At 55.5% G+C, this 23,975-nt stretch overlaps 2 protein-coding genes across 2 annotated transcripts in view; both read left to right on the top strand.

The window, feature by feature from the left end:
- UFM1 (ubiquitin fold modifier 1) overlaps positions 1-6,639 on the top strand; it is a 32,983-nt gene extending 26,344 nt beyond the window's left edge. The window contains exons 5-6 of the mRNA XM_078883783.1: positions 2,742-2,774; positions 5,908-6,639. Coding sequence (XP_078739909.1) covers positions 2,742-2,774; positions 5,908-5,978 — 104 coding nt within the window. The 3' untranslated portion in view covers positions 5,979-6,639. The remainder of the gene's footprint in view (positions 1-2,741; positions 2,775-5,907) is intronic.
- A 7,439-nt stretch (positions 6,640-14,078) lies between these two features.
- The window catches only part of LOC144953253 (N-alpha-acetyltransferase 15, NatA auxiliary subunit-like), a 36,897-nt gene continuing 27,000 nt past the window's right edge, over positions 14,079-23,975 (top strand). The window contains exon 1 of the mRNA XM_078883824.1: positions 14,079-14,296. Coding sequence (XP_078739950.1) covers positions 14,243-14,296 — 54 coding nt within the window. The 5' untranslated portion in view covers positions 14,079-14,242. The remainder of the gene's footprint in view (positions 14,297-23,975) is intronic.

Raw genomic sequence — 23,975 nt, 5'->3', positions numbered from 1 at the left:
TTCTGCCGGGATTTCTTCCAGGATTTCTGCCAGAATTTCTGCCGGGATTTCTGCCAGAATTTTTGCCAAAATTTCTGCCAGGATTTTTGCCAAGATTTCTGCCAGGATTTCTGCCGGGATTTCTGCCAGAATTTTTGCCAAGATTTCTGCCAGGATTTTTGCCGGGATTTCTGCCAGAATTTTTGCCAAGATTTCTGCCGGGATTTCTGCCGGGATTTCTTCCAGGATTTCTGCCAGAATTTCTGCCGGGATTTCTGCCAGAATTTTTGCCAAAATTTCTGCCAGGATTTTTGCCAAGATTTCTACCAGGATTTCTGCCGGGATTTCTGCCAGAATTTTTGCCAAGATTTCTGCCAGGATTTTTGCCGGGATTTCTGCCAGAATTTTTGCCAAAATTTCTGCCGGGATTTCTGCCGGGATTTCTTCCAGGATTTCTGCCAGAATTTCTGCCGGGATTTCTGCCAGAATTTTTGCCAAAATTTCTGCCAGGATTTTTGCCAAGATTTCTGCCAGGATTTCTGCCGGGATTTCTGCCAGAATTTTTGCCAAAATTTCTGCCGGGATTTTTGCTGGGATTTCTGCCAGAATTTTTGCCAAGATTTCTGCCGGGATTTTAGCTGGGATTTATGTCAGAATTTTTGCCAAAATTTCTGCCGGGATTTTTGCTGGGATTTCTGCCAGAATTTTTGCCAAGATTTCTGCCGGGATTTTTGCTGGGATTTCTGCCAGAATTTTTGCCAAGATTTCTGCCGGGATTTTTGCTGGGATTTCTGCCAGAATTTTTGCCAAAATTTCTGCCGGGATTTCTGCCAGAATTTTTGCCAAAATTTCTGCCGGGATTTTTGCTGGGATTTCTGCCAGAATTTTTGCCAAAATTTCTGCCGGGATTTCTGCCGGGATTTCTTCCAGGATTTCTGCCAGAATTTCTGCCGGGATTTCTGCCAGAATTTTTGCCAAAATTTCTGCCAGGATTTTTGCCAAGATTTCTGCCAGGATTTCTGCCGGGATTTCTGCCAGAATTTTTGCCAAGATTTCTGCCGGGATTTTTGCCGGGATTTATGCCAGAATTTTTGCCAAAATTTCTGCCGGCATTTTTGCTGGGATTTCTGCCAGAATTTTTGCCAAAATTTCTGCCGGGATTTCTGCCGGGATTTCTTCCAGGATTTCTGCCAGAATTTCTGCCGGGATTTCTGCCAGAATTTTTGCCAAAATTTTTGCCAGGATTTTTGCCAAGATTTCTGCCAGGATTTCTGCCGGGATTTCTGCCAGAATTTTTGCCAAGATTTCTGCCAGGATTTTTGCCGGGATTTCTGCCAGAATTTTTGCCAAAATTTCTGCCGGGATTTCTGCCGGGATTTCTTCCAGGATTTCTGCCAGAATTTCTGCCGGGATTTCTGCCAGAATTTTTGCCAAAATTTCTGCCAGGATTTTTGCCAAGATTTCTGCCAGGATTTCTGCCGGGATTTCTGCCAGAATTTTTGCCAAGATTTCTGCCAGGATTTTTGCCAAGATTTCTGCCAGGATTTCTGCCGGGATTTCTGCCAGAATTTTTGCCAAGATTTCTGCCGGGATTTTTGCCGGGATTTATGCCAGAATTTTTGCCAAAATTTCTGCCGGCATTTTTGCTGGGATTTCTGCCAGAATTTTTGCCAAAATTTCTGCCGGGATTTCTGCCGGGATTTCTTCCAGGATTTCTGCCAGAATTTCTGCCGGGATTTCTGCCAGAATTTTTGCCAAAATTTCTGCCAGGATTTTTGCCAAGATTTCTGCCAGGATTTCTGCCGGGATTTCTGCCAGAATTTTTGCCAAGATTTCTGCCAGGATTTTTGCCGGGATTTCTGCCAGAATTTTTGCCAAAATTTCTGCCGGGATTTCTGCCGGGATTTCTTCCAGGATTTCTGCCAGAATTTCTGCCGGGATTTCTGCCAGAATTTTTGCCAAAATTTCTGCCAGGATTTTTGCCAAGATTTCTGCCAGGATTTCTGCCGGGATTTCTGCCAGAATTTTTGCCAAGATTTCTGCCAGGATTTTTGCCGGGATTTCTGCCAGAATTTTTGCCAAGATTTCTGCCGGGATTTCTGCCGGGATTTCTTCCAGGATTTCTGCCAGAATTTCTGCCGGGATTTCTGCCAGAATTTTTGCCAAAATTTCTGCCAGGATTTTTGCCAAGATTTCTGCCAGGATTTCTGCCGGGATTTCTGCCAGGATTTTTGCCGGGATTTCTGCCAGAATTTTTGCCAAAATTTCTGCCGGGATTTCTGCCGGGATTTCTTCCAAGATTTCTGCCAGGATTTCTGCCGGGATTTCTGCCAGAATTTTTGCCAAGATTTCTGCCAGGATTTTTGCCGGGATTTCTGCCAGAATTTTTGCCAAGATTTCTGCCAGGATTTCTGCCGGGATTTTTGCCGGGATGTCTGCCGGGATTTTTTCCAAAATTTCTGCCAGGAATTCTGCTAGAATGTTCTCACTCGCCGCGATTCTAAACCCGACGAGGCAAAAAAACAAACCAAACCTCCTTTGCCGTCAACGGATATTCTGAATTATCATCACCGACAGGGAACCAGATGTCACCTCGGCTGACTGTCGGTCGCTCCCCACCACGTCCCCCTCTCTCTCGTGTAGCACCGGGCCGGCTGTTGGGGCCGGCTGTTGGGGCAGGCTGTTGGGGCAAGTGTGGTTTGCGAGCGGCGAGTTAATGCCGTCTGCCTGTCTGTTGTTGTTGTTGTTGTTGTCTCCTGTAGATGGCATCGGCATTAACCCGGCTCAGAGTGCGGGTGAGAGAACGCGGGCTGACCTACACACTCACTCACTCAACACACATAGTCAACACACACACTCAACACACACACAACACACACACACTCAACACACACACACACACTCAACACACACACATCGCACACTCACTCATTCAACACACACACACTCACACACACTCAACACACACTCAACACACACACAACACACACACACTCAACACACACACATCGCACACTCACTCATTCAACACACACACACTCACACACCCTCAACACACACTCAACACACACACTCACTCACACACATCGCACACTCACTCATTCAACACGCACACACTCAACACACACACACTCACACACATCGCACACTCACACACATCGCACACTCACTCACTCAACACACTCAACACACGCACACTCAACACACACTCACTCACACATCACACACATCACACACACACATCACACACGCATCACATACACACACACACATCACACTCTCAACACACACACATCACACACACACAACACACACACTCACACACACACATCACACACTCAACACACACTCACTCACACATCACACACATCACACACACACATCACACACACACAACACACTCACTCACACATCACACACATCACACACATCACACACTCAACACACACACAACACACACACTCACACACACACATCACACACACACATCACACACACACAACACACTCACACATCACACACTCAACACACACTCACTCACACATCACACACATCACACACACATCACACACACACAACACACACACTCACACACACACATCACACACACACATCACACACACACAACACACACACTCACACACACACATCACACACTCACACACACATCACACACACACAACACACACACTCACACACACACATCACACACTCACACACACATCACACACACACAACACACACACACATCACACACACATCACACACACACAACACACACACTCACACACACACATCACACACACACATCACACACACACAACACACACACTCACACACACACATCACACACTCACACACACATCACACACACACAACACACACACTCACACACACACATCACACACTCACACACACATCACACACACACAACACACACACTCACACACACACATCACACACACACAACACACACACTCACACACACACAACACACACACTCACACACACACATCACACACACATCACACACACATCACACACACACATCACACACATCACACACATCACACAACAAAAAAACACAATTCATCACCACCAGGGGAGACATCGGCACTGGGAAAGACAAAGGCGGCCGGGCGTGGTGGTGCTGCTCACTAACAGCACTTGCCCCTACAGCCTGCTAAGGCTACATGGGGGATCTTTGGCTTTGGTTGACGCAGTGGCTAGGAGATGTTGACTACCTCGCCTGGTGCGCAGGAGGTCGTGGGTTCGATCCCAGACACTGAGAGATGTTGACTACCTCGCCTGGTGCACAGGAGGTCGTGGGTTCAATCCCAGACCCTGAGAGATGTTGACTACCTCGCCTGGTACACAGGAGGTCGTGGGTTCAATCTCAGACACTGAGAGATGTTGACTACCTCGCCTGGTGCGCAGGAGGTCGTGGGTTCAATCTCAGACACTGAGAGATGTTGACTACCTCGCCTGGTGCACAGGAGGTCGTGGGTTCAATCCCAGACACTGGGAGATGTTGACTACCTCGCCTGGTGCGCAGGAGGTCGTGGGTTCAATCTCAGACACTGAGAGATGTTGACTACCTCGCCTGGTACACAGGAGGTCGTGGGTTCAATCCCAGACACTGAGAGATGTTGACTACCTCGCCTGGTGCGCAGGAGGTCGTGGGTTCAATCCCAGACACTGAGAGATGTTGACTACCTCGCCTGGTACGCAGGAGATCGTGGGTTCAATCCCAGACACTGAGAGATGTTGACTACCTCGCCTGGTGCACAGGAGGTCGTGGGTTCTATCCCAGACACTGAGAGATGTTGACTACCTCGCCTGGTGCGCAGGAGGTCGTGGGTTCAATCCCAGACACTGAGAGATGTTGACTACCTCGCCTGGTGCGCAGGAGGTCGTGGGTTCAATCCCAGACCCTGAGAGATGTTGACTACCTCGCCTGGTGCGCAGGAGGTCGTGGGTTCAATCCCAGACCCTGAGAGATGTTGACTACCTCGCCTGGTGCACAGGAGGTCGTGGGTTCAATCCCAGACACTGAGAGATGTTGACTACCTCGCCTGGTGCACAGGAGGTCGTGGGTTCAATCCCAGACACTGAGAGATGTTGACTACCTCGCCTGGTGCACAGGAGGTCGTGGGTTCAATCCCAGACCCTGAGAGATGTTGACTACCTCGCCTGGTGCGCAGGAGGTCGTGGGTTCAATCCCAGACCCTGAGAGATGTTGACTACCTCGCCTGGTGCACAGGAGGTCGTGGGTTCAATCCCAGACACTGAGAGATGTTGACTACCTCGCCTGGTGCACAGGAGGTCGTGGGTTCAATCCCAGACACTGAGAGATGTTGACTACCTCGCCTGGTGCACAGGAGGTCGTGGGTTCGATCCCAGACACTGAGAGATGTTGACTACCTCGCCTGGTACGCAGGAGGTCGTGGGTTCGATCCCAGACCCTGACGACGCCTGCTGCTGCTGCTGTAGATTTGGAGTCTGCGTCTCTCTCCCCGTGACATTGCTGATGCTGCTGATGCTGCTGCTGATGCTGATGCTGCTGCTGATGCTGCTGATGAGGATGATATTGCTGCTGATGATGTTTATGTTGATGATGTTGCTGATTATGATGATGATGTTGTTGCTGATGTTGCTGATGATGTTGCTGATGATGTTGCTGATGCTGATGATGATGCTGCTGATTATGTTTCTGCTGATGCTGTTGCTCATGTTGCTGATGTTGATGTTGCTGCTGCTGATGTTGCTGATGCTGATGATGTTGCTGATGATGTTTCTGCTGATGATGTTTCTGCTGATGATGTTGCTGATGATAATACTGATGATGATGTTTCTGATGCTGATGATGTTGCTGATGATGATGTTGCTGATGCTGATGTTGCTGATGCTGATGATGTTGCTGTGCAGGCAACGTGTTTCTGAAGCATGGGTCGGAGCTGAGACTCATTCCGAGGGACCGAGTGGGAAATGCATTGTGACTCACCCAGCCACTCACCCACACACTCACTCACCCACCCAACCACTCACCCACTGACTCACTCATTCACACACTCACTCACCCACCCACTCACCCACTAACCTTCCCACTTGCACATGAGACTCCGAGCCTGGTGGTCTCTTCCTGACTCTCCACCTGGTCGCACTCACCCACCCACTCACCCACCCACCCACCCACCCACTCACTCACTCACCCACCCACACACACACCCACTCACCCACCCACCCACTCACCCACTCATCCACCCACTCACCCACCCACTCACCCACCTACTCACCCACCCACTCACCCACCTACTCACCCACCCACCCACTCACCTACCCACCCACCTACCCACCCACCTACCCACCCACTCACCCGCTCACCCACCCACTCACCCGCTCACCCACACACCCACTCACCCACCCACCCACTCACCCACCCACCTACCCACACACTCACCCACTCACTCACCCACCCACCCATCCACCCACTCACTCACTCACTCACTCACCCACCCACCCACCCACACACACACCCACTCACCCACCCACTCACCCACTCATCCACCCACTCACCCACCCACTCACCCACCTACTCACCCACCCACTCACCCACCTACTCACCCACCCACTCACCTACCCACCCACTCACCTACCCACCCACCCATCCACCCACTCACTCACTCACTCACCCACCCACCCACCCACCCACCCACCCACACACACACCCACCCACTCACCCACCCACCCACCCACTCACCCACTCATCCACCCACTCACCCACCCACTCACCCACCTACTCACCCACCCACTCACCCACCTACTCACCCACCCACTCACCTACCCACCCACCTACCCACCCACCCACTCACTCACCCGCTCACCCACCCACTCACTCACCCGCTCACCCACCCACTCACTCACCCGCTCACCCACCCACCCACTCACTCTCCCACTCACTCACCCACTCGCTCACCCACCCACTCACCCACTCACTCTCCCACTCACTCACCCACTCGCTCACCCACCTACTCACCCACCCACTCACCTACCCACCCACTCACCTACCCACCCACCTACCCACCCACCCACTCACTCACCCGCTCACTCACCCACTCACTCTCCCACCCACTCACCCACCCACTCACCCACTCACTCACCCACTGACTCACTCACCCACTCACTCTCCCACCCACTCACCCACCCACTCACCCACTCACTCACCCACTCACTCTCCCACTCACTCACCCACTCGCTCACCCACTCACTCACCCACTCACTCACCCACCCACCCACCCACTCACTCACCCACTCACCCACCCACTCACCCACTCACTCACCCACTCACTCACCCACTCACCCACTCACTCACCCACTCACCCACCCACTCACCCACTCACTCACCCACTCACTCTCCCACTCACCCACTCACTCACCCACTCACCCGACAATAAACTTTGTACTCAACGTGTCCCGCGTCAAGACCACAGAACTCTGTGTGTGCCTGGCGCCTTGACACGTGGGGAGCGGTGGTGCAGCGGTTAGCGCGCTTCGCTGTGAACCTGTTGTGTGTGTTTGTGTTGAGTGTGTGTGATGTGTGTAGTGAGCGTAGTGAGTGTAGTGAGTGTAGTGAGTGTGATGAGTGAGTGTAATGTGTTTAATGAGTGTGTGTGTGTCATGAGAGTGGTGAGTGTGGTTAGTGTGTGATGAGTGAGTGTAATGTGTATAGTGAGTGAGTGTGTGATGTGGTGTGTGTGTGTTATGAGTGCAGTGAGTGTGATGAGTGAGTGTGATGTGAGTGTGGTGAGTGTGTGATGAGTGTGTGTGGTGTGTGATGAGTGTGTGTGTGATGAGTGTGTGTGTGGTGTGTGATGAGTGTGTGTGGTGTGTGATGTGTGTGTGTGATGAGTGTGTGTGTGTGGTGTGTGATGAGTGTGTGTGATGTGTGTGTGTGATGTGTGTGATCAGTGTAAGTGTGATGAGTGTGTGTGATGAGTGTGTGTGATCTGTGTGTGATGTGTGAGTGTGATGTGTGTGATCAGTGTAAGTGTGATGAGTGTGTGTGTGATGTGTGTGTGGTGTGTGTGTGTGATGAGTGTGTGTGTGATGTGTGTGTGTGGTGTGTGTGTGTGATGAGTGTAAGTGTGATGTGTGTGTGATCAGTGTGTGATGTGTGAGTGTGTGTGTGATGTGTGTGATCAGTGTAAGTGTGATGAGTGTTTGTGTGATAAGTGTGTGATGTGTGTGTGTGATGAGTGTGTGTGTGATGAGTGTGTGTGTGATGTGTGTGTGATGTGTGTGATGTGTGTGTGTGATGAGTGTGTGTGATGAGTGTGTGTGTGATGTGTGTGATCAGTGTAAGTGTGATGAGTGTTTGTGTGATAAGTGTGTGATGTGTGTGTGTGATGAGTGTGTGTGTGGTGTGTTTGTGATGTGTGATGAGTGTAAGTGTTATGTGTGTGTGATCAGTGTGTGTGATGTGTGTGGTATGTGTGTGTGGTGTGTGTGTGATGTGTGATGAGTGTAAGTGTGATGTGTGTGTGATCAGTGTGTGTGATGTGTGTGGTATGTGTGATGAGTGTGTGTGTGTGTGATGATTGAGTGTAATGTGTGTAGTGAGTGTGTGTGTGGTGTGTGTGATGTGTGAGTGATGAGTGATTGTAGTGAGTGTGTGATGAGTGATTGTACTGTGTGATGAGTGATTTTAGTGAGTGATGAGTGATTAAGTGTGTGATGTTAGTGTGATGTGTGAGTGTGTGATGTGTGTGATGAGTGAGTGTGTGATGAGTGAGTGTGTGATGTGTGTGATGAGTGAGTGTGTGATGAGTGAGTGTGTGATGTGTGTGATGAGTGAGAGTGTGATGAGTGAGTGTGTGATGTGTGTGATGAGTGAGAGTGTGATGAGTGAGTGTGTGATGTGTGTGATGAGTGAGAGTGTGATGAGTGAGTGTGTGATGAGTGAGTGTGTGATGTGTGATGAGTGAGTGTGTGATGTGTGTGATGAGTGAGAGTGTGATCAGTGAGTGTGTGATGAGTGAGTGTGTGATGTGTGTGATGAGTGAGAGTGTGATCAGTGAGTGTGTGATGAGTGAGTGTGTGATGTGTGTGATGAGTGAGTGTGTGATGTGTGTGATGAGTGAGAGTGTGATCAGTGAGTGTGTGATGAGTGATTGTACTGTGTGATGAGTGATTTTAGTGAGTGATGAGTGATTAAGTGTGTGATGTTAGTGTGATGAGTGAGTGTGTGATGTGTGTGATGAGTGAGAGTGTGATGAGTGAGTGTGTGATGAGTGATTGTACTGTGTGATGAGTGATTAAGTGTGTGAGTGTGTGATGTTAGTGTGATGTGAGTGTGTGATGTGTGTGATGAGTGAGAGTGTGATGAGTGAGTGTGTGATGTGTGTGATGAGTGATTAAGTGTGTGAGTGTGTGATGTTAGTGTGATGAGTGAGTGTGTGATGAGTGAGTGTGTGATGTGTGTGATGAGTGAGAGTGTGATGAGTGAGTGTGTGATGTGTGTGATGAGTGAGTGTGTGATGTGTGTGATGAGTGAGTGTGTGATGAGTGAGTGTGTGATGTGTGTGATGAGTGAGAGTGTGATCAGTGAGTGTGTGATGAGTGAGTGTGTGATGTGTGTGATGAGTGAGAGTGTGATCAGTGAGTGTGTGATGAGTGAGTGTGTGATGTGTGTGATGAGTGAGTGTGTGATGTGTGTGATGAGTGAGAGTGTGATCAGTGAGTGTGTGATGAGTGATTGTACTGTGTGATGAGTGATTTTAGTGAGTGATGAGTGATTAAGTGTGTGATGTTAGTGTGATGAGTGAGTGTGTGATGTGTGTGATGAGTGAGAGTGTGATCAGTGACTGTGTGATGAGTGATTTTAGTGAGTGATGAGTGATTAAGTGTGTGAGTGTGTGATGTTAGTGTGATGAGTGAGTGTGTGATGAGTGAGTGTGTGATGTGTGTGATGAGTGAGAGTGTGATGAGTGAGTGTGTGATGTGTGTGATGAGTGAGAGTGTGATGTGTGTGATGAGTGAGTGTGTGATGTGTGTGATGAGTGAGAGTGTGATGAGTGAGTGTGTGATGTGTGTGATGAGTGAGAGTGTGATGAGTGAGTGTGTGATGTGTGTGATGAGTGAGAGTGTGATCAGTGAGTGTGTGATGAGTGAGTGTGTGATGTGTGATGAGTGAGTGTGTGATGTGTGTGATGAGTGAGAGTGTGATGAGTGAGAGTGTGATGTGTGTGATGAGTGAGTGTGTGATGAGTGAGTGTGTGATGAGTGAGTGTGTGATGTGTGTGATGAGTGAGAGTGTGATGAGTGATTGTAGTAATGTGAGTGTGTGATGTTAGTGTGATGTGAGTGTGAAGGGGAGCGGTGGTGCAGCAGTTAGGCGCCATGGAACTTAGCTACCCGAGTTCGATTCCCACATCACCGTCAACACCACCAACACCTAGGTCGACTCAGCCTCAAATGAGTGCCTGGTGCAGTGGTGTGTGTAGTACAGTAGGGGGTGACAGCTGGTGGTGCATCTACAGGTCATCTCAGTTCCCAGACCTCGTGCACCTAGCCTGGCACAGTAGGGGGTGACAGCTGCTGGTGCATCTACAGGTCATCTCAGTTCCCAGACCTCATGCACCTAGCCTGGCACAGTAGGGGGTGACAGCTGGTGGTGCATCTACAGGTCATCTCAGTTCCCAGACCTCGTGCACCTAGCCTGGCACAGTAGGGGGTGACAGCTGCTGGTGCATCTACAGGTCATCTCAGTTCCGAGACCTCATGCACCTAGCCTGGCACAGTAGGGGGTTACAGCTGCTGGTGCATCTACAGGTCATCTCAGTTCCCAGACCTCGTGCACCTAGCCTGGCACAGCAGGGGGTTACAGCTGCTGGTGCATCTACAGGTCATCTCAGTTCTGAGACCTTGTGCACCTAGCCTGGCACAGCAGGGGGTTACAGCTGCTGGTGCATCTACAGGTCATCTCAGTTCTGAGACCTTGTGCACCTAGCCTGGCACAGCAGGGGGTTACAGCTGCTGGTGCATCTACAGGTCATCTCAGTTCCCAGACCTCATGCACCTAGCCTGGCACAGTAGGGGGTGACAGCTGGTGGTGCATCTACAGGTCATCTCAGTTCCGAGACCTCATGCACCTAGCCTGGCACAGTAGGGGCTTACAGCTGCTGGTGCATCTACAGGTCATCTCATCTTAGTCGACCCATGGCACCTGCTGGGTCTGCCCTGTGACCTCCTGCCAGAGAGCGTTCGACACGTCACGTGGTAGCCTCAACGTGCACCTAGCCTGGCACAAGCGTCGTGTTGACGTCACCGCCACTTAGCGGTGAATGGAGGTTGTCATAAAACATCGCCATCTGGGTGAGAGAGACAAAGGCGGCCGGGCTACTCGCTAACAGCACTTGCCCCAACAGGCTGTGAGAGGCTATACGGGGGATCTTTGTCTTTGTACGGCTTACGCAGCGGCATTGATAAAGTTGCATTACGTGGCTAATTAACATAAATTTACATACGCGAGAGTAAGCCCCGCCTCCTTTGTGATAAATGCCCCGCCTCTTCCGGTCTACCCCCACGCACTCCTCCCCCCCCCCATCGCTTCCGGTCTAGCCCCCACTCCCCCCCCCCCATCGCTTCCGGTCTAGCCCCCACTCTCCCCCCCTCATCGCTTCCGGTCTAGCCCCCACTCCCCCCCCCCATCACTTCCGGTCTAGCCCCCACTCCCCCCCATCACTTCCGGTCTAGCCCCCACTCCCCCCCTCATCGCTTCCGGTCTAGCCCCCACTCCCCCCCTCATCACTTCCGGTCTAGCCTCCCCAACCGTTTCCGGTCTAGCCCCCACTCCCCCCCCATCACTTCCGGTCTAGCCCCCACTCCCCCCCTCATCACTTCCGGTCTACCCCCCTCTCCTCCCCACAAACCGCTTCCGGTCTAGCCCCAACCCCTCCCTCACACGCCCCCCCACCCCTCACTCGCCCCCACCCCTCCCTCACCCCCCACCTCTCCCTCACCCCCCACCTCTCCCTCACCCCCAACCTCTCCCTCACCCCCCACCTCTCCCTCACCCCCCACCTCTCCCTCACCCCCCACCCCTCCCTCACCCCCCACCCCTCCCTCACCCCCCACCTCTCCCTCACCCCCCACCTCTCCCTCACCCCCCACCTCTCCCTCACCCCCAACCTCTCCCTCACCCCCCACCTCTCCCTCACCCCCCACCTCTCCCTCACCCCCCACCCCTCCCTCACCCCCCACCCCTCCCTCACCCCCCACCTCTCCCTCACCCCCCACCTCTCCCTCACCCCCCACCTCTCCCTCACCCCCCACCTCTCCCTCACCCCCCACCTCTCCCTCACCCCCACCTCTCCCTCACCCCCCACCCCTCCCTCACCCCCCACCTCTCCCTCACCCCCCACCCCTCCCTCTCCCCCCACCTCTCCCTCACCCCCCACCTCTCCCTCACCCCCCACCTCTCCCTCACCCCCACCTCTCCCTCACCCCCCACCCCTCCCTCACCCCCCACCTCTCCCTCACCCCCCACCTCTCCCTCACCCCCCACCTCTCCCTCACCCCCCACCTCTCCCTCACCCCCCACCCCTCCCTCACCCCCCACCCCTCCCTCACCCCCCACCTCTCCCTCACCCCCCACCTCTCCCTCACCCCCCACCTCTCCCTCACCCCCCACTTCTCCCTCACCCCCCACCTCTCCCTCACCCCCCACCCCTCCCTCATCCCCCACCTCTCCCTCACCCCCCACCTCTCCCTCACCCCCCACCTCTCCCTCACCCCCCACCTCTCCCTCACCCCCCACCTCTCCCTCACCCCCCACCTCTCCCTCACCCCCCACCCCTCCCAAACCTCCCACCCTTCACTCGCCCCCACCCCTCCCTCACCCCCCACCTCTCCCTCACCCCCCACCTCTCCCTCACCCCCCACCTCTCCCTCACCCCCCACCCCTCCCTCACCCCCCACCCCTCCCTCACCCCCCACCTCTCCCTCACCCCCCACCTCTCCCTCACCCCCCACCCCTCCCTCACCCCCCACCCCTCCCTCACCCCCACCCCTCCCTCACCCCCCCACCCCTCCCTCACCCCCCACCTCTCCCTCTCCCCCCACCTCTCCCTCACCCCCCACCTTTCCCTCTCCCCCCACCCCTCCCTCACCCCCCACCTCTCCCTCACCCCCCACCTCTCCCTCACCCCCCACCTCTCCCTCACCCCCCACCTCTCCCTCACCCCCCACCCCTCCCTCACCCCCCACCCCTCCCTCACCCCCCACCTCTCCCTCACCCCCCACCTCTCCCTCACCCCCACCTCTCCCTCACCCCCCCCCCCCCTCTCCCTCACCCCCCACCCCTCCCTCACCCCCCACCCCTCCCTCACCCCCCCACCTCTCCCTCACCCCCCACCTCTCCCTCACCCCCCCACCTCTCCCTCACCCCCCCCCCTCTCCCTCACCCCCCACCCCTCCCTCACCCCCCACCCCTCCCTCACCCCCCACCCCTCCCCTCACCCCCCACCCATCCCTCACCCCCCACCTCTCCCTCACCCGCCACCCCTCCCTCACCCCCCACCTCTCCCTCACCCCCCACACCTCCCTCACCCCCCACCTCTTCCTCACCCCCCACCCCTCCCTCACCCCCCCACCCCTCCCTCACCCCCCACCCTCTCCCTCACCCCCCACCTCTCCCTCACCCCCCACCCCTCCCTCACCCCCCACCTCTCCCTCACCCCCCACCCCTCCCTCACCCCCCACCCCTCCCTCACCCCCCCACCTCTCCCTCACCCCCCACCCCTCCCTCACCCCCCACCCCTCCCTCACCCCCCCACCCCTCCCCTCACCCCCCACCCATCCCTCACCCCCCACCCCTCCTCTCCCCCCCACCCCTCCCTCACCCCCCACCCCTCCCTCACCCCCCACCCCTCCCTCACCCCCCACCTCTCCCTCACCCCCACCTCTCCCTCACCCCCCACCTCTCCCTCACCCCCCACCCCTCCCTCACCCCCACCCCTCCCTCACCCCCCCCACCCCTCCCCCCACCCAGGCTCCGCCTCTTCCGCCTCAGACTCCGCCTCTTCCTGTCGCCCCGCCCCCCCTTGCGGGCCGCCATCTTACTTCGGGCCCACGGGCCGGTTGGGGTCTCCCTCGTGTCTGCGTCTACCGTTCCGAGGCAATTCGGCCTCCTCCACTTTTATAAACAAACAAACAACAACACAAACAAACAAGCTCACGACCACCACGACGACGAGGAGCAGCAATGCCGTCCGTCACGCTGCCTCCCAAAGAGAACGCTCTGTTCAAGAAGATTTTGGTAAGCTTGGCCCTTTGCTAGTCGAGGCAGGCTCCGTTGCGCTAGGCCGCGGCCTATAGTCGCTTGTGCTTGGAGGCGGGGCTGGGTGTGGTGTTGCATTTAAAACAAGATTTATTATTACACCTTTACGGACGCAAACATTAAAAAAAAACTGAACGATGTTAGTTTGCGGCTCGCGCTGCTCAGACCAGCTTCACTTTCGCTTGTGTGCGGCTGACGGATTTTCCCTCAAGGACAAATAATCCAGTGGCCAGTCGTGACGGCCTCTTGAAGGCTGTCGGCACTGGTGTACACGAGGCCCGGCCGTCTTTGTATCCCCCCACACAGACACACAACACACAGACCACACACAGACAAGACGACGGTCCACCCTGTAGCCTCCAGCAGGCTGTAGGGGCGAGTGGTTGTGCGTAGCGAGCTGCAGCAGCCTGTGAAGGCTGTCGGCACTGGTGTACACGAGGCCCGGCCGTCTTTGTATCCCCACACAACAACACAGACACACACAGACACATACACAGACACACAGACAAGCCAAAGGTCCACCGTGTAGCCTCTTAACAGGCTGTAGGGGCAAGTGCTGTTAGCGAGCTACAGCAGCCTGTGACGGCTGCGGCACTGATACACACAGACACACACAGACACACACAGACAAGACGACGGTCCACCCTGTAGCCTCCAGCAGGCTGTAGGGGCGAGTGGTTGTGCTGCTAGCGAGCTACAGCAGCCTATGAAGGCTGCCGGCACTGATACACACACACACAGACACACACAGACAAGCCAAATGTCCACCGTGTAGCCTCCAGCAGGCTGTAGGGGCAAGTGCTGTTAGCGAGCTACAGCAGCACCTATAAAGGTGGGATCGCCACACGAGGCGGGCTGTACGCCCGACCGCCTTTGTCTCTCTCCACCAGTGGCGATGTTTTCCCGGCATGTATCGTCACACAAAGCTACTCATTTGAGGCCGAGTTGACCTAGGGGAAGGTTCGGATAATCGGTGGTTGGTTGGTTGGTGGTGGTGGTGGTGGTAACAGCAGCGCCACCGCTCCCCACTATATCACCCTACCCAGACCCCCCCCAACCTCGCCTCCTCCTCGTTCTGAAGCTGCGAGAGGTACGTTCCTCGAAACGTCGCCGATGGGGGTGGGGGCTTCATCATCATCACCGTCTGTGCGACGCGCAGTGGTTCGCGTGTCAAGATTCCGAATGAGGAGGAATCCGATGAGCTCTCTTTTGAGTTTTGTTCTAAATAGTGGTGAGTGTAGTGGTGGTGGTGAGTGTAGTGGTGAGTGTGGTAGTGGTGGTGAGTGTAGTGGTGAGTGTGGTAGTGGTGGTGGTGAGTGTGGTGGTGAGTGTGGTGGTGAGTGTAGTGGTGAGTGTAGTGGTGAGTGTAGTAGTGGTGAGTGTAGTAGTGGTGAGTGTAGTAGTGGTGAGTGTAGTAGTGGTGAGTGTAGTAGTGGTGAGTGTAGTAGTGGTGAGTGTAGTGGTGAGTGTAGTGGTGGTGGTGAGTGTTGGTGGTGGTGGTGAGTGTAGTGGTGGTGGTGAGTGTAGTGGTGGTGGTGAGTGTAGTGGTGGTGGTGAGTGTTGGTGGTGAGTGTAGTGGTGGTGGTGAGTGTAGTAGTGGTGAGTGTAGTAGTGGTGGTGAGTGTTGGTGGTGAGTGTAGTGGTGGTGGTGAGTGTAGTAGTGGTGAGTGTAGTAGTGGTGGTGAGTGTTGGTGGTGAGTGTAGTGGTGGTGGTGAGTGTAGTATTGGTAGTGGTGAGTGTAGTGGTGGTGGTGAGTGTAGTAGTGGTGAGTGTAGTAGTGGTGAGTGTAGTGGTGAGTGTAGTGGTGGTGGTGAGTGTAGTGGTGGTGGTGAGTGTAGTGGTGAGTGTAGTGTTGGTGGTGAGTGTAGTAGTGGTGAGTGTAGTAGTGGTGGTGAGTGTTGGTGGTGAGTGTAGTAGTGGTGAGTGTAGTAGTAGTGGTGAGTGTAGTGGTGAGTGTAGTGTTGGTGGTGAGTGTAGTGGTGGTGGTGAGTGTAGTAGTGGTGAGTGTAGTAGTGTTGGTGGTGAGTGTATTGGTGGTGAGTGTTGGTGGTGAGTGTAGTGGTAGTGGTGAGTGTAGTGGTGGTGGTGAGTGTGGTGGTGGTGAGTGTAGTAGTGGTGAGTGTAGTAGTGGTGGTGAGTGTTGGTGGTGAGTGTAGTGGTGGTGGTGAGTGTAGTATTGGTAGTGGTGAGTGTAGTGGTGGTGGTGAGTGTAGTAGTGGTGAGTGTAGTAGTGGTGAGTGTAGTGGTGAGTGTAGTGGTGGTGGTGAGTGTAGTGGTGGTGGTGAGTGTAGTGGTGAGTGTAGTGTTGGTGGTGAGTGTAGTAGTGGTGAGTGTAGTAGTGGTGGTGAGTGTTGGTGGTGAGTGTAGTAGTGGTGAGTGTAGTAGTAGTGGTGAGTGTAGTGGTGAGTGTAGTGTTGGTGGTGAGTGTAGTGGTGGTGGTGAGTGTAGTAGTGGTGAGTGTAGTAGTGTTGGTGGTGAGTGTATTGGTGGTGAGTGTTGGTGGTGAGTGTAGTGGTAGTGGTGAGTGTAGTGGTGGTGGTGAGTGTGGTGGTGGTGAGTGTAGTTGTGGTGAGTGTAGTAGTGGTGAGTGTAGTGGTGAGTGTAGTGGTGGTGGTGAGTGTAGTAGTGGTGAGTGTAGTGGTGACTGTAGTGTTGGTGGTGAGTGTAGTGGTGGTGGTGAGTGTAGTAGTGGTGAGTGTAGTGGTGGTGGTGAGTGTTGGTGGTGGTGAGTGTAGTAGTGGTGGTGAGTGGTGGTGGTGAGTGTAGTAGTGGTGAGTGTAGTAGTGGTGGTGAGTGTTGGTGGTGAGTGTAGTAGTGGTGGTGAGTGTTGGTGGTGAGTGTAGTGGTGGTGGTGAGTGTAGTAGTGGTGGTGGTGAGTGTAGTAGTGGTGAGTGTAGTGGTGGTGGTGAGTGTAGTGGTGGTGGTGAGTGTAGTGGTGGTGGTGAGTGTTGGTGGTGAGTGTAGTGGTGGTGGTGAGTGTAGTGGTGGTGGTGAGTGTAGTGGTGGTGGTGAGTGTAATGGTGGTGGTGAGTGTAGTGGTGGTGGTGAGTGTAGTGGTGGTGGTGAGTGTAGTGGTGGTGGTGAGTGTAGTGGTGGTGAGTGTAGTAGTGGTGGTGAGTGTAGTAGTGGTGGTGAGTGTAGTAGTGGTGGTGAGTGTAGTAGTGGTGAGTGTAGTAGTGGTGGTGAGTGTAGTAGTGGTGAGTGTAGTAGTGTTGGTGGTGAGTGTTGGTGGTGAGTGTAGTGGTGGTGGTGAGTGTAGTAGTGGTGAGTGTAGTAGTGGTGAGTGTAGTAGTGGTGGTGAGTGTTGGTGGTGAGTGTAGTAGTGGTGGTGAGTGTTGGTGGTGAGTGTAGTGGTGGTGGTGAGTGTAGTAGTGGTAGTGGTGAGTGTAGTGGTGGTGAGTGTCGTGGTGATGGTGAGTGTAGTGGTGGTGGTGAGTGTAGTGGTGGTGGTGAGTGTAGTGGTGAGTGTAGTGGTGGTGGTGAGTGTAGTAGTGGTGAGTGTAGTGGTGGTGGTGAGTGTAGTAGTGGTGGTGAGTGTAGTAGTGGTGGTGAGTGTAGTAGTGGTGGTGAGTGTAGTAGTGGTGAGTGTAGTGGTGGTGGTGAGTGTTGGTGGTGAGTGTAGTAGTGGTGAGTGTAGTGGTGGTGGTGGTGAGTGTTGGTGGTGAGTGTAGTGGTGGTGGTGAGTGTAGTAGTGGTGAGTGTGGTAGTAGTGAGTGTAGTGGTGGTGGTGAGTGTAGTAGTAGTGGTGAGTGTAGTGGTGGTGAGTGTAGTGGTGGTGGTGAGTGTAGTAGTGGTGAGTGTAGTAGTGGTGAGTGTAGTGGTGGTGAGTGTAGTGTTGGTGGTGAGTGTAGTAGTGGTGAGTGTAGTAGTGGTGAGTGTAGTAGTAGTGGTGAGTGTAGTGGTGGTGGTGAGTGTAGTAGTGGTGGTGAGTGTTGGTGGTGAGTGTAGTAGTGGTGAGTGTAGTAGTGGTGGTGGTGAGTGTAGTGGTGGTGGTGAGTGTAGTGGTGGTGGTGAGTGTAGTGGTGGTGGTGAGTGTAGTGGTAGTGGTGAGTGTTGGTGGTGAGTGTGGTAGTGGTGGTGAGTGTGGTAGTGGTGGTGAGTGTAGTGGTGGTGGTGAGTGTAGTGGTGGTGGTGAGTGTAGTGGTGGTGGTGAGTGTAGTAGTGGTGAGTGTAGTGTTGGTGGTGAGTGTAGTAGTGGTGAGTGTAGTGGTGGTGGTGAGTGTAGTGGTGGTGGTGAGTGTGGTGGTGGTGAGTGTAGTAGTGGTGAGTGTAGTAGTGGTGGTGAGTGTAGTGGTAGTGGTGAGTGTAGTAGTGGTGGTGGTGGTGAGTGTTGGTGGTGAGTGTAGTAGTGGTGCTCAATCACGTTTCCCCCGAATTCCCAGCCGCGTGCCTCTTGACCCTGACCACGTGGTCAGGGTCTGTCTACTGCTGGATTAGGTCTCTTCCCCTCCCCCCCAAGCCTCCACCATCATCATCATCATCACCATCATTACCACCACCACCAACATCATCACCAACTTCACCACCAACATCATCATCACCACCACCATCATCATCATCGTCACCACCATCATCATCATCGTCACCACCATCATCACCATCTCCACCAACACCACCATCATCACCACCACCATCATCACCATTTCCACCAACACCATCAACATCACCACCAACATCACCACCACCACCATCACCACCAACATCACCACCATCATCACCACCATCATCACCACCATCACCACCATCATCATCACCACCATCATCACCACCATCATCACCACCATCATCATCATTATCATCATCACCATCACCACCACCATCACCACCAACATCACCACCAACATCACCACCAACATCACCACCATCATCATCACCACCAACATCACCACCATCATCACCACCACCATCATCATCACCACCAACATCACCACCAACATCACCACCAACATCACCACCATCACCATCACCACCAACATCATCACCGTCATCATTACCATCACCACCAACATCACCACCAACATCACCACCAACATCACCACCATCATCACCACCATCATCACCACCATCATCACCACCATCATCACCATCATCACCACCAACATCACCACCATCATCACCACCATCATCACCAACATCACCACCAACATCACCACCAACATCACCACCATCATCACCACCATCATCACCACCATCATCACCATCATCACCACCAACATCACCACCATCACCACCATCATCACCATCACCACCATCATCATCACCATCATCACTATCATCATCATCATTACCATCAACATTACCATCAACATTACCATCATCACCACCAACATCATCACCATCATCATCACCATCATTACCATCATCATCATCGTCAGCCAGGGTCTATCCACCCAAGCTGTACTGCGGGATCTTCGTGAACTTTTTTGTGATAGGCGACGTTTCGGGCAACGCCCACTAGTTCAGATCACAGAGGACAGGCTAGGAGATGTTGACTACCTCGCCTGGTGCACAGGAGGTCGTGGGTTCAATCCCAGACCCTGAGAGATGTTGACTACCTCGCCTGGTACACAGGAGGTCGTGGGTTCAATCCCAGACACTGAGAGATGTTGACTACCTCACCCGGTCTACAGGAGGTAGTGGGTTCAATCCCAGACCCTGAGAGATGTTGACTACCTCGCCTGGTACACAGGAGGTCGTGGGTTCAATCCCAGACACTGAGAGATGTTGACTACCTCGCCTGGTGCGCAGGAGGTCGTGGGTTCAATCCCAGACACTGAGAGATGTTGACTACCTCGCCTGCTGCGCAGGAGGTCGTGGGTTCAATCCCAGACCCTGAGAGATGTTGACTACCTCGCCTGGTACGCAGGAGGTCGTGGGTTCAATCCCAGACCCTGAGAGATGTTGACTACCTCGCCTGGTACACAGGAGGTCGTGGGTTCAATCCCAGACCCTGAGAGATGTTGACTACCTCGCCTGGTGCGCAGGAGGTCGTGGGTTCAATCCCAGACACTGAGAGATGTTGACTACCTCGCCTGGTACACAGGAGGTCGTGGGTTCAATCTCAGACCCTGAGAGATGTTGACTACCTCGCTTGGTACACAGGAGGTCGTGGGTTCAATCCCAGACACTGAGAGATGTTGACTACCTCGCCTGGTACACAGGAGGTCGTGGGTTCAATCCCAGACACTGAGAGATGTTGACTACCTCGCCTGGTACACAGGAGGTCGTGGGATCAATCCCAGACCCTGAGAGATGTTGACTACCTCTGCGTCTCTCTCTCTCTCATCATCATCACGGTGGCTAGGAGATGTTAACTCAGAGATTCATAGAGTTACGTAGACACTCATAGAGATGCATAGAGACACAGAGGTGCAGCAGCAGCAGCAGTAGCAGCTACATCAGCAGCATCTACAGCAGCTACAGCAGCAGCTACAGCATCAGCAGCTACAGCAGAAGCATCCACAGCAGTAGCTGTAGCAGCAGCAGCTGCCACTGGCTGCAGCAGCAGCTACAGAGGTTGCTACAGCAGCAACTACTGCGGCAGCAGCAGCAGCAGTAGCTGTAGCAGCAGTAGCTGCCACTAGCTGCAGCAGCAGCTACAGAGGTTGCTACAGCAGCAACTACTGCGGCAGCAGCAGCAGCTGCAGCAGTAGCTGTAGCTGCCGTTGTAGCTACAACAGCAGCAGCAGCTACAGAGGTTGCTACAGCAGCAACTACTGCGGCAGCAGCAGCAGCTGTAGCTGCAGCAGTAGCTGTAGCTGTAGCTGCCGTTGTAGCTACAACAGCAGCAGCAGCTACAGAGGTTGCTACAGCAGCAACTACTGCGGCAGCAGCAGCAGCTGTAGCTGCAGCAGTAGCAGTAGCTGTAGCTGCCGTTGTAGCTACAACAGCAGCAGCAGCTACAGAGGTTGCTACAGCAGCAACTACTGCGGCAGCAGCAGCAGCTGCAGCAGTAGCTGTAGCTGCCGTTGTAGCTACAACAGCAGCAGCAGCTACAGAGGTTGCTACAGCAGCAACTACTGCGGCAGCAGCAGCAGCTGTAGCTGCAGCAGTAGCAGTAGCTGTAGCTGCCGTTGTAGCTACAACAGCAGCAGCAGCTACAGAGGTTGCTACAGCAGCAACTACTGCGGCAGCAGCAGCAGCTGTAGCTGCAGCAGTAGCTGTAGCTGTAGCTGCCGTTGTAGCTACAACAGCAGCAGCAGCTACAGAGGTTGCTACAGCAGCAACTACTGCGGCAGCAGAAGCAGCTACAGCAGTAGCTGTAGCTGCCGCTGTAGCTACAACAGCAGCAGCAGCTACAGAGGTTGCTACAGCAGCAACTACTGCGGCAGCAGCAGCAGCTGTAGCTGCAGCAGTAGCCCCCCTACCACCACCACCACCACCACACCCCCACCACCACCACCCCCATCACCACCACCACGACCACCACCACGACCACCCCCACCACCACCCCTACCACCACCCCCACCTCCACCACCCCCACCACGACCACCATCACCCCCACCACCACCACGACCACCACCACCACCACTCCCACCACCACCACCACACCCCCACCACCACCCCCCTACCACCACCACCACACCCCCACCACCACCACCCCCCTACCACCACCCCCACCACCACCACCCCCACGACCACCACCACACCCCCACCACCACCACCCCCCTACCACCACCACCCCCCTACCACCACCACCACACCCCCACCACCACCACCCCCCTACCACCACGACCACCCCCACCACCACCCCCACCACCACCACCCCCACCACCACCACTCCCACCACCACGACCACCCCCACCACCACGACCACCACCACCACCACACCACCACGACCACCACCACCACCCCCACCACCACTCCCACCACCACCACCACACCCCCACCACCACCACCCCCCTACCACCACCACCACACCCCCACCACCACCACCCCCCTACCACCACCCCCACCACCACCACCCCCACGACCACCACCACACCCCCACCACCACCACCCCCCTACCACCACCACCCCCCTACCACCACCACCACACCCCCACCACCACCCCCCTACCACCACGACCACCCCCACCACCACCCCCACCACCACCACCCCCACCACCCCCACCACCACGACCACCCCCACCACCACGACCACCACCACCACCACCCCCACCACCACCCCTACCACCACCCCCACCTCCACCACCCCCACCACGACCACCATCACCCCCACCACCACCACCACGACCACCACCACCACCCCCACCACCACCCCCACCACCACTCCCACCACCACCACCACACCCCCACCACCACCACCCCCCTACCACCACCACCACACCCCCACCACCACCACCCCCCTACCACCACCACCACCCCCACCACCACCACCCCCACGACCACCACCACACCCCCACCACCACCACCCCCCTACCACCACCACCCCCCTACCACCACCACCACACCCCCACCACCACCACCCCCCTACCACCACGACCACCCCCACCACCACCCCCACCACCACCACCACCCCCACCACCACCACTCCCACCACCACGACCACCCCCACCACCACGACCACCACCACCACCACACCACCACCCCCACCACCACCACCCCCACCACCACACCCCCACCACCACCACCCCCCTACCACCACCACCACCACACCCCCACCACCACCACCCCCCTACCACCACGACCACCACCACCCCCACCACCACGACCACCACCACCCCCACCACCACACCCCCACCACCACCACCACACCCCCACCACCACCACCCCCACGACCACCACCACGACCACCACCACCACCCCCACCACCACCACCACCACGACCACCACCACCACCACCCCCACCACCACCCCCACCACCACACCCCCACCACCACCCCCACCTCCGCCACCACGACCACCATCACCCCCACCCCCACCACCCCCACCACCACCCCCACCACCACCACACCCCCACCACCACCACCCCCACCACCACGACCACCACCACCAGCACCACCACACCCCCACCACCACCACCACCACCACCCCCACGACCACCCCCACCACCCCCACCACCACCACCCTCACCACCACCACCCCCCTACCACCACCACCCCCACCACCACCCCCCTACCACCACGACCACCCCCACCACCACCCCCACCACCACCACCACCACCACCCCCATCACCACGACCACCACCACCCCCACCACCACACCACCACCACCCCCACCACCACCCCCACGACCACCCCCACCACCACGACCACCACCACCCCCACCACCACCCCCACCACCACCCCCACCACCACCCCCACCACCACCCCCACCACCACACCCCCACCACCACCACCCCCACCACCACCCCCACGACCACCCCCACCACCAGGACCACCACCACCACCCCCACCACCACCACCCCACCACCACCACCCCCACCACCACCACACTGTACCCAACAAGCTCGCCTTGCCACCTGTACATCAGCTGTGCTCATACCCCCCCCCACCCGCCTCCTGTTAGCTGTAGCTGCTGCTGTAGCTGCTGTGGCTGTAGCTGCTGTGGTTGTAGCTGTAGCTGCTGTAGCTGATGCTGTAGCTGCTGCTGTAGCTGCTGTGGCTGTAGCTGCTGTGGCTGCTGCTGTAGCTGCTGCTGTAGCTGCTGCTGTAG

The sequence above is a fragment of the Lampetra fluviatilis genome, chromosome 73 (assembly GCF_964198595.1).
Source record: "Lampetra fluviatilis chromosome 73, kcLamFluv1.1, whole genome shotgun sequence".
NCBI classification, from domain to species: Eukaryota; Metazoa; Chordata; class Hyperoartia; order Petromyzontiformes; family Petromyzontidae; genus Lampetra; species Lampetra fluviatilis.
This window is presented reverse-complemented; position numbering and strand designations above follow the sequence as displayed.